Below are 12,064 nucleotides of genomic sequence, written 5' to 3' on the forward strand. Positions count from 1 at the left end.
AATAATCCCCCACGCTTTTCTTCATTTGAAAGATTCATATTTACAATTTTTATTTATTTTAATTTACTAAGTTTGGAAGTGACATTTTCACATTTCACGACGATTGATCTTGTTTCCATGCCTAACTAAGTGAAATTGTTTAAAAATGATAAGAATTGGCTATAACTTAGTAATTATTACTAAAAAAAAACATATTATGGCTTATATCGCTGAAAAGCTTAAAAACGGCGCTTCTTATGAAGTCATGGCCTATGGGTTCCATTAAAAAAAACATGTTGTGTCATAATATGTCAAAAATGATAGGCTTTAGAAAAAATCGGAGAACACAAACTCATTAGGGATGTGATTTTCTACAACTGAAAATTTTTATCTGAAAACTTTTTGTCTAAAATAGATTATAATGGAATTAGGGACAATTTTTAAAATAGCCAAAATTTGCATTTTTCGAAATATCTAAGTAAGCCATGAACTTTTTCAAAAATTTGAAAGGCGTATATTTATGATCCCACAAAACTGCAATTCTTTCCCAATTTAACCGACTCTCTATCTCCGGTAGTTTCCGAGATATCCATAGAAAACATCGTAGGAAAATCACCCTGTATATGGGCGAGAGTTTCTGTATAAGGCCTGTCAATATCTTGTTTCACTAGGGCTTCCATTATTCATTATTTTTAGGCCACTAAAACAACGTACATATAGGGAAATTAAAACAACTCGTATATTATGATGTACAACCAAAGTTATAATAATTTCCCTATAAGTACCTACTGCTGTTTGTAGTGAGTTATCTGAAGTAATTTTTAGTACCATAGTATAAACATACATTATTTGACAAATATCTCTTCTATAATAGCTACGTTCAATTTTAAATCTTTAGGTCTCGTAATTTCTCATTATTTTTCTCAAATAAAATTCTCTCCTTGGGTTAACCCAGGTTACCAAACCTAATAAAAATAGTTTTGTATTATAAAGCAAAATAGACCATAAAGTAGACATGTTTAAAACTGTCTGATGGATTTCACCTGCCTGTTATCGTATCTGTATACAAAAAAATAACAGAGATTAATTGTAGTTCTAAACAAAATCAATCACGCTGGTAATTGAAGTCTTTCAAGCTTCACTATTGATGTAGGTATACCTACACGTATACCTTTATAACATTACTTATGTTTACACGGATTCACCACCACAAAGATTTTCAACGTATCGGGTATTCTATTTTTACCACAACGAGTTTTAATAGTTTGACTTAAATTTCATATTAGAATTACTAGAAAATTTAGTTGAAATATATTTCAAAGTATAAAACTAGATATAAAATACAAAGAATTTCGATAATTTTGAAGTATATTTTGTTATATTAATAAAAAATATTACAAATATACTTAGATGTTTACTTCAGTTGATCTGGTAATCTCTAGGTACCTAACTTTATTATATCCTAATGGGAACTTGTCCAGAGTGCTTAAAAAATATAAAGTAATTTTCTGTTTTTTAAAATGCAACACCCTTTATATTTAATTTTTCGTGTTGTCGATCCAGAAACAACCCAATTATAAAAAACAATATACGGAGTGCCCCTCAAAAGTGGCTCACCCCTATAACTTTTTTATTTTTTCAGATAAAAAAAAAATAGATTTGGTATGTTAGTACCTATATGATATAAATTATGGCAGATTGACGTATTCAATTGTTTTTAGTGACTTCCTATTTCACCGGAAATGACTACAAGTTTTGATTTATAAATAATACCCTCGGCATTTTTTTACTTTATTCAATAGAAAATGACACTCTGAATAGAATGACGTATCATATGTCAACTTTTGATATTTCCCATATAGTTTACTAGAAATTGTAACATGTGGTTCATAATGACAATTTGTCTCGAAATACGTACCGTCTTATACGTATTGTTGAAATATACCGTACGATCGAAAGAAAATGGCGTCCAGTTGGCTTGGAAATGACGATCGATGACATTTCCCATATAATTTTACATATAAAATGACAGCGATATTCATTTCATAGCCATCGCTGACGCCGTTTTTATTCGATCATACGGTATAAGTGTTTGGTGCCAAATTATTCGCAAAAAAATGCTTTTTCCAAATATGCTAAAAATACGATTTGGGTATCTTATAACCGGCCAGGATAAGACATGAAAAACATTCGATGAACAAATCTATTTTTTAAGGTTCCCTGATTAAAAATTAGTGTTTCTAACACAGCCATGGCACTGTAGATTGAAATTTAAAATACGATTTTTTAAGCGAAAATGTTAAAAATTGACATATGGTATGTCATTCTATTAAGAGTGTCATTTTCTATCGAATAAAGTAAAAAAAACCGAGAGTGCTATTTAAAAATCAAAAGTTGTAGTCATTTCCGGTGAAACAGGAAGTGACCAAAAACAATTGAATACTACGTCAATCAACCTTAAAATATAGAGAACAACAACGCTGCTGACATGTATACGTAGACGTAAAAAATTGTATACGCAAATACGTGTAAAAATATAAGAAATGCGCATGCGTACGTAAACTTATGTCACATACTAACATACCAAATCTCGTTTTTAATCGGTTTTATTGAGCTCGACTCGTACGGTATTTATTTATTTGTTTGTTTATTTGGGTCAAAATTAGAAATTGAAATTTAAGTACCTTCCTGTTGTCAGATTGATGTGAAATTTGGTACACACCTTTAGTTCCGATGACAATACAATATAGTAATATCAATAACATTGTAAATCTAAGATGGCCGCTGGTACAAAATGGCGGATTTCATATTTTTCCACAACCCCCTCAATATGGGTATCAAATGAAAGGGCTACACTAGTAGAATACTGTGATTATGACAAAATTTAAAATCCAAGGTGGACGTCGTTACAAAATGGCGTATTAGGTGAGGGCATGAGTAGTCGTGTCCAGAACAGTTGTGTCCAAGATTGTGTGACGTTAGAAGGACAGAAAAAAAAATAGGTGATTAGATGTACCTACGTTAGCGGTAGCTTTACCACCCAAGTTAAGGTAATAGGTTAAAACGTGCTGAGGACTGTATGGCATTAGGGTGGCTAAAATGTAATGTCGCAAGCGTTTTCCCTCAAGATTGGGCGCCTCTTGTTGTATATTATAGCCTTGCCCTCTACAGGACCTCTGGGGGTCGACCGCTAAAATGTCCATTACTCGTGGGAACTTCAAACCCCAAGTGATGAGTTTGTAACAGACAAAGCGTTAAGGGTATACCCCACTAATCAGCAAGTAAACAATCACAACGCTGCTGTTTTAAATCTATTCCGGAATAAGGGATCTCGAATTTATACCATTAAAGCACAGGACCAACTAATTGACGCCACACGAAATAGAGATAATTTAAATTTAGCAAATATAATACCAGCAGATATAAATAAGACTGGAGGCTTACCATCAGTACTTGAAATATTTGTAGGAGCAAAAGTAATGTTGCGGTCTAACATTGACGTTACAAAAGGATTGGTAAATGGTGCTATAGGCCACATTACAGAAATTGTTTGGCCTCAGTTCCGTCGAACCTAAATGTACGAAACAGATGTACCATCAGTTTGGATTGACTTTGGCAGAGACGGCATACACGTTATACACCCGAAAGCCATACAGTTTCCAGCAAAATTCAATTATGGTACGGCTGAAAGAAGGATGTTACCCTTAATTTTGTCATGGGCATCCACCGTCCATAAAATGCAGGGGGCAGCACAGTCGACCATGCAGTAGTGTATTTGGGCTCAAAATTGTTTGAGGAAGGGCAAGCATACGTGGCTCTAAGTCGAGTCAAGTCTCTGGAAGGGCTATGTATTGAGGAATTAGATTGTAATAAATTATCAGGTAAAAACCATGTAATAATGATGCACTAAATTAATTAAATAGAATGAGGAATATTCGGTAGGCATTTCCGTTAAATACTAAAAACTAGAAAATAAAAAATCGGTAAAAACTTTTGTTTAACGGTTTTATCTTATGTGCACCGAAAACTAGAAAATAATAATAACAATTAGGTATTTTGAACTTCTAGTTCAGAAATATTTTAGTACTAGGCAGAATAGCTTTTAGGCATATTAGACTAAAATAAAAACGTGGGGCCCATTAACTATTGCTGTAATACTTTCTTCTATACTAAGTGTGGATTGCATCGACTTACTATAATCGTAACTGGAGATTTTGACAATCAATAACCAGCCGTGGCGGCTTCACCAGCGAACGCCGAGCTCATGATCTACCAAAGTATAAAGATATGCTTTGCCATAGGTAGGATTTCAGAGGGGCCCCACGTTTTTATTTTAGTCTAATATGCCTAAAAGCTATTCTGCCTAGTACTAAAATATTTCTGAACTAGAAGTTGAAAATACCTAATTGTTATTATTATTTTCTAGTTTTCAGTGCACATAAGATAAAACCGTTTAACTTAAAAGTTTTTTTACCGATTTTTTATTTTATCTGAAGAAATAAAAAAGTTATAGAGGTTAGTCGCTTTTGAGACGCACCCGGTATACCCTTTATATTACTTCGCTTTTAGATGTACTCGTATATTTAATAATGACCATTTTTTTTATTTAAAGTGTTTTATTTAGGCTTTTTCAATAATACAAGTCCAAGACATAAAATAAAATACTAAGTGCTTTTGATAGAAATTTAATGGTGGAAAGAACAAATATATTTTTTATAATCATAAATTTTAATTTATAATTTATAATAAATTTGTATTTTGAATATTTTTTTAAAAGGATGCAGCAAATATACTACTATATTTTATCTATTTATTAATATACCAAGTGACACTGAAAATGCAACACCTATGAAGATATGGTATCTAACGTATCTAACTGTACCCAACCCAACCAACTCAGTTTTGTGTTTAGTAAAAAAAGTATTAAATAATTCTGGTGATTCAAAAACACAAATATTTAATAATTTACTAGCAGAATATAAACAAAAATAAAATAAAAAAGTTTTATACCCCAAGCCGGTCTCCAATTCCGACTTCTCGCATCGGAACCTCTGCGCGCTGCGCTATGGAGACTTGTTCGATTTTTATTGAATAGGTACTAGAATTTAACGGACTAAATAAAAAAATACAGGATCTTTTTCCGATGCGCAGTAGTATGCTGTTCCACAGAGCATAGTAAAAGATATATCAAAGAGCCAGCTTTCTTAAAATACTTTCTCGAAAACGTTGCTAGCTCCTAGACTATAGGATCCTATACATATATCATTAAAAAACATATTCTGATACCTCCAGGTATCCGATGTACGGTTGAAAAAACTTGTTTGTTTGATTTAAAGGTTACATGTTATAGTATGTTTTATTACAGTTGGAGTAATATGGCTGGATTTTTTCTCAATTGCAGGAGGTAAGCAATTTCAGATAGGATTAAAAAAAATATGGAACTTACCTTTCATCACAGTTACAGTGCATTAAAGTATTCAATCTCCAATTGAATAATCCATATTTCGTTTGAAATCCTCCGATCCAGAAATGGCAGAACAGATCATGCTTTCGACAGCACCTGAAAATCGTTTAAGAATTTCAGGCATTAGTTAAAGTTTTTTTTAGGATTTTAGAGTTGCAAAAATATAAAACTCAATGCAATTAAAACGTAAAGTCTGTCCAACGAGCCAGGGAAGATTTCGGCAGAAGGCATCAAAAAAATTACAGGAAATTTAATTTATCTGTTTAGTAAAATGAGAAGTCACAAAACTCACTGTCAGAGATCCTCTCGTTGGACACACTTTATATTATAATACCTTAAATTATTAAGGATATATAGGGTTGTTCACCACATACGACACGGAGTATTGTAGCTAAACGATTAGATTTTTAGAAATCGTAAGTTTTGGGTTCGGTAAAGGACTATTAGGGCTACAATTTAAAAATATTTTTACAAGATACAGAGTGTCCCAAATAAGTAAAAAATATTATAGTTGTATTTTTTTAAATAGAACACCCTGTAACAATTAAATTGTGCATATGATTCATGTAAAATATACAGGGTGTTATACTATTTAAATTAAACAAGTTATTGCCGTTTAAAGCTAGTAATTATTTAATATAAATTTTTGGACACTCTGTATAAGGTAGTAACATTTTTATTATTGCAACACAATATCTGATCAATAAATAATCTTCAGTAAATATTTAGTATTAAAAACTTTGATACCCTTGGAGAAATGAAGCTTTAAAATTTTTAGTGCAATTTCATAAAATTGAAAATATTTCAAAAACGGTAAGGTTTAAGTGTGATAAACCTTAATTAAATTTACCTTTATTTTAATTGTAGAATCTAAAAATAGAATAATATACAGGGTGTTCCATTTAAAAAAATAAAACTATAATATTTTTTACTTATTTGGTACACTCTGTATCTTGTAAAAATATTTTTAAATATTATCACTAATAGTCCTTCAACGAATCCAAAACTTACAATTTGTAAAAATCTAATCGTTTAGCTACCATACTCCGTGTCGTATGTAGTGAACAGCCCTGTATATTATACATATTCAAATCTAGAATGCCACTTTATCTAAAGAAGAAAATTTCCTTCGACCGATGTGTACTACCAGTCATGACGTATGGATGCGAAACCTGGACCCTTAAAGGTTAATTCTCACTATACCTTCCATATCAGCTCCCTTCTATTTCCCTTCCGTTTACATAAAATATTATATAGTGCGTAAATGAATATGGAGGACAATGCTCACTATACGTTTCGTTTCCCTTCCGTTCCATATCCTTTCCATCCATACATTTTTTTGGCGGACGAACTGAAGCGTGTCGGAAACAGCGTTGTCAAGTTCTTACATCTGGTACAAATCTCACAAATTTTGCTGATATTTATTCATCTTTTCACCTCCATTAAATCCACCCATTAAATCTATTACCTTTTAAAAAAGACACAAATTTTTAAAATAAAATTTTCGTAATGATATAAATTGTACAATAAAAAGTATGAAACTGATACGGAACGGAAGCTTACGTATAGCGTCAATACAATAAAAATACGGAACGCATATGGAATGGATGAGAATCAACCTTTAAACGGACATCATAAGGAAACTGCAGGTAGCACAACGCTCAATGGAACGAAATATGCTGATGGGAATAACCAAGAGAGACCGTAAAAGAATAGAGTGGATACGACAAAAGACCCAGATCATCGATGTCATACACCGAGTCAAATCTCTCAAATGGCAATGGACAAGACACCTGGCAAGAAGAATGAACAACAGATGGACCATAAAAATTACAGCATGGTACGAAGAACTAAGGGACCTAGAGGAAGACCAAACCTGAGATGGGACCATGATATTAGGAACTTAGCAGGGATAACTTGGGCCCGCATAGCCAATAATAGACAACAATGGGCCCAAGTACAAAGAGAGTATTTAAATATGTAAGGGTGGCTACACCTTGGGCTACACCACAATTAGAAATGGTTGAGAGAGAGAGATATGTGTTAAAGACGCATCGACTGTAGAGTCTTTTAGCGTCACTTTATCCCATTATTTATATATTTATGTCTAAACTAAACGTTCTCCGTAAATATTTATATATGTTTATATATGTCGATGTCCTTTATATAATCCAACATAGCCTTGTTATTTTGGAAGGAAAGGGCTACCTCTGGGTTATCCACGATACCGTGTTGTCTTCGTTTTAACGCGTACTTTGGGCATTCAAAGATAATGTGTTTGACGGATATTGGAACATTACATGTTTCACAAATCGGATTCCGTATCGTTCAGGCCTGATAATTTATTTGGCACGCTTGGCGTAATTTTTACGTTCCCTAGTCGCCAACCGTGTTATCGTTTCACTGTTCTGTGGAGGCGCTGTCAACATCGCTCCAAGGTTAGGTCGCTCTCCGCGCTGAACCTCACTTTTGTTCACCCGGCTTTTAGAAATGGTAATAACTTAAATCTTGCTGCAAAATCTGAATCAGCTGCCATTTCGAAGCTACAGGTAAAGATGAGTTATTATCTTTTATAGATTCGATATTATTATTGAATATTTTTAGGGTAGAGTTTTGGATGTCCCAACTTAACTTGTATTTGTATTTTGCTGGCACGTTGGCGTCCCTTTTCTTTTGTCCTCCAGAATGTTACATGGAAGAAAGGACAGTTTCTTTGTTTATTATTGAGCCCTCGGAAGTAATTCGAGGTAGGGTAGAGCCCTAGGAAGTAATTCCAAGGTTATGGTCCAGGGTACGGACATTATCCAAGGTCCTAGTAGTGTTCCAAGGTACAGGTAGTGTCCCCATATTGCCACAGTATGGATACAGCGTAAGCTCCATGCTGCCAGCATGAGTTTGGTTTTATCAATGTTTATTTCTAAACCAAGATTATTGCTTTCGATGGTAACTCTTTCCAGCAACCGGGCCATTTCTTCCTCACTTTTCGCTATCAGGGTGGTATCGTCCGCGTACCTGAGGTTGTTTAGTATTTTACCGTTGACTAGGATTCCTCCTTCCTCGCCTTCCAAAGCACGTCTCATGATGTATTCATAGGCATTAAACAATCTGGGTGACAGTAAACAGCCCTGGCGTACCCCTTTTCTAGGTTTGAAAGGTTCCGACGTTTTGTTATCTAGGTTGACAATTGCCGTATTATTGTCATATAAATTGTTAATAAGAGCCACTAGATGATTCGGAACTCCCATTTCGCTCAGAACCCTCCGTAGGCTTTTCCACCTCACACAATCGAAAGCTTTCTTGTATTCTATAAAACACAAGAACATAGGCGAATTAAATTCTCGGGATTTCTCTATGAGTTGACGTATGTTAAATATTTGATCTCTTGTGCCTCTTCCTTTCACGAATCCGGCTTGTTCAGGAGGTATTTCAGGCGTCAATTACCTCTGAAGTCTTCGGTCAATTATCCTAAGTAAGATCTTGTTTGCATGTGACGTTAGGGATATTGTTCGATAATTCTGGCATTTTTGTGTGGATCCTTTTTTGTGAATTGGGATGAAAGCAGAATTAGTCCAATCTTTAGGCCATTGTCGAGACTGCCATACTTTATTGCAGATGTTATGTACTATTTTCACACCTTCCTCCCCGTCTGTTCCTGGGGTTTTGTTTAATTTGAGGTGAGTTATGGCCTCTTCCACTTCGCTCTTCAATATATTTGGTTCCAGTTCGTTTATTATTTGAGGTACTTGAACTTCGTTTACTACGTCTACTTCTTCCTTGTATAGTTCTTGGCAATATTGTTTCCATCGTTGCAATATGTCCTCGTTGTTCCACAGTACTTCTCCATTTTCGTCCTCGATAGCAGTTGTTCTAGGTTTGAATTTCCAAGTGAGTTCCCTTACTTTCTTGTATAAATCTCGTGTTTGGTTTGCATTTTGGTGTTCTTCAATTTCACTGCAGATTTTCTTTACGTAATTATTTTTATCTTGTCTGCATTGTTCCTGGATCTTCTTGCACAATCTTCTGTAGGTTTCTTTAAAATTTTGTGTTGTTAACCCTTTCCTTTTTATTTCTTTCCGTTCCTCGATTGTGTCGAGAGTTCTTTGTGTTATCCAGTGTTTGTTGGGTCGTTTTGTGTTATCATGACTTCCTTTTAACACCGCATAAAATTTAACAATTTAAATAAAGTAATGCTACCTTTCTTATATTTTCTATAACGTTACACGCATTGTATTTTTTCATAGTCTTTTCATAGAACATATTTAATATTATTTACATACATAGCTTTACTCGACATATAACCACTATAATAATTATTAAAATTGTACAATGCTATTTACCATCAGGATACATCATGAATGAATATAGTCACTAGTTTTAAGTAATAAACAACTGTGTTTTCTTTCTCTGTTCATGCCTGGCGCCCAATATTTATAATTTCGAGTTATTATTGTTAATTAGTTCTTTCCAGTACCTTCCAGTTCTTTCCAAATACCTTATCCACGACTGCTCTACCAACGAAAAGCTGCCGTTCGTAGTGGTAATGTTTATAAAAAAACGCTACAACGAAATCTCTTCTAGGTAAGTTAACTACATTATTTTCAAAATAGTCCCTTTTGATTTCATAAAGCTTATTATCATTCTATAACTAGTGGATGGTTGGAGTAGAAAGAGGAGATACTTGAAATGGAACTCAATGAATCGGTAGCCACGACCCATCTCTTATAGCATGTTGAATGGCCTTAAATATTGCAAAAAGCTCTGCTGAGAATATTCCCGTTATGGAATGAAGAAATGGTTGAATAAGCTGAGAATGATGATGATGATGATGATGATTAAAGATAAAATATCCAATAATACGTCTTTCATGTTATTACGCTAAACTCTATGGAAAAACAATAATTTATGGCAAACATTCAGAAACTAATGTTTCTAATCTTAACTTTTAATTTAACTTTAATTTAAATACGAACGAATATTATGTATATTTACTGTATAAACATAATTTTCTTTCATCCAAGCTATTTTACCATTTCATTCACCGAAACTAATTCGTTAATCGATTCAGGTATTATATTATTCGGAAAATATTTTAAACAAAAAAAATAAATAAATTTTAGAAACTTTTACCTATCTGTTCTGGAAAATCCTCCCAAACGTGTATATTTATCGGCTGAATATCCTTTGCCGCACCATTTGGTACCAGGAACTCTAAAAATATCGGTAATGTCCCGCTTAGATCTGAAAATAATAAGAAATCTATATTTTCGACTAATTTTAGTTCAGTTTGTTCTAAAACTTTATAAAAAACGCTAATAATAAAAAATAATAGATTTACCAATAAAATATATTTTATATCTTTTTTATATATAACTGTTAATACATTTTTTTGCATTGTATACTAACCTATACGTCACATTTGAGAAGGTATCTTCCTGTCCCTTTAACATCTTTTTTAATTCGGTATGCTTCTTGTGACATTCCTGGCGAAGTAACGTATAATTCATCCACCTGTATTCGGTCGGTAGAGTTTTGTTGTCCAACGATTCAATCGTCACGTTACTCGTGGCCGTCAACATTTTTAAATCACTTTTAAAACTTTCTAGGAACGGTAAAGCTTGGTCTCGGCGATGGCCGAATTCGCAGTCTTTCAATTGCTTCCGATCGGTGTAAATCAATTGTATAAAGTGTTTTCCATCGCTGAGTTGACGGAAGTATAACCCAGTGTCGATTCTGTAACAAAAAAACACTAGTAAATATTTAGCTAGCAGGGTATATAGTGAATTTAATAAACGCCTTTATTAAAATTAAATAAAAAAAATGTAATAAAAAATGTGTAAAATTTTAGCATTAAAGGCAATATCAGTCCAAAATAGTGATGTGGCGGCATTTGAGTTACGCGATTTTGGAGCGGTATTTTTTTGTAACGTCGTGTCGCGTTCGAGGAACCTGTTACTGAAGAACCACGATCATAATAACGCCAAAACTATAAATTATTTATAATGTGCAAATGAATTATTTATAATCTCTCCTGGAGTTAGTGTTAATGTGTGACACACGGCCGTGACGCTCGAGCTAGCGAGAGGAAAATTGATAGCGGCAGTGTTGCCACAGCTACCCCATTCGGGGAAAATCTACCCCTTTGTAAAACAATTTAACCCCGTTATCGCGTTATAATCTACCCCCATGAAAAATAAGCTTATGGCAACACTGGGTAATGATCTGTGTCAAACGCGGCTAAGATCACTATAATAAACTTGATCCTGTATTTGATTTCATGCATATTTTCATCGGTAGATTTGTAGCTTCTGAATAACGGTCTAGGTAAATCATCTAGATCATTTGTCAGCTCAGAATTAGAATTTACAGTTAGTAACTCGCATTTTCATTGGAGGACACTGTCATATTTATTTCAAACCAATAATCAACAAGAATATTCGTATCTATACTAATATATAAAATCCTTAAGTGACTGACATACTGATTAATCACGATGCTGCTCAAACCACTCAACGTAAGAAGCTCAATTTTGGCATACAGGTTGATTCTAGGGTGTAGAGGTTCGATAAGAAGGGATTTTTCGAAATTCCAGTTCCAAGAGGGTGAAACCACCCCTCAAATATT

At 33.7% G+C, this 12,064-nt stretch overlaps 1 protein-coding gene across 1 annotated transcript in view; it reads right to left on the reverse strand.

Annotated features, from left to right (window-relative positions):
* Window positions 1-1,385: 1,385 nt before the first annotated feature.
* LOC115886214 overlaps window positions 1,386-12,064 on the reverse strand; it is a gene marked incomplete at its 5' end in the record, with an annotated part of 128,241 nt that continues 117,562 nt past the window's right edge. Inside the window, 4 exon segments of the mRNA XM_030905297.1 lie at window positions 1,386-1,464; window positions 5,426-5,539; window positions 10,571-10,681; window positions 10,847-11,173. Of these exon segments, the coding sequence (XP_030761157.1) occupies window positions 1,386-1,464; window positions 5,426-5,539; window positions 10,571-10,681; window positions 10,847-11,173 (631 nt within the window).

The sequence above is a fragment of the Sitophilus oryzae genome, unplaced genomic scaffold (assembly GCF_002938485.1).
Source record: "Sitophilus oryzae breed Bouriz unplaced genomic scaffold, Soryzae_2.0 scaffold_474_pilon_pilon, whole genome shotgun sequence".
NCBI lineage: Eukaryota > Metazoa > Arthropoda > Insecta > Coleoptera > Curculionidae > Sitophilus > Sitophilus oryzae.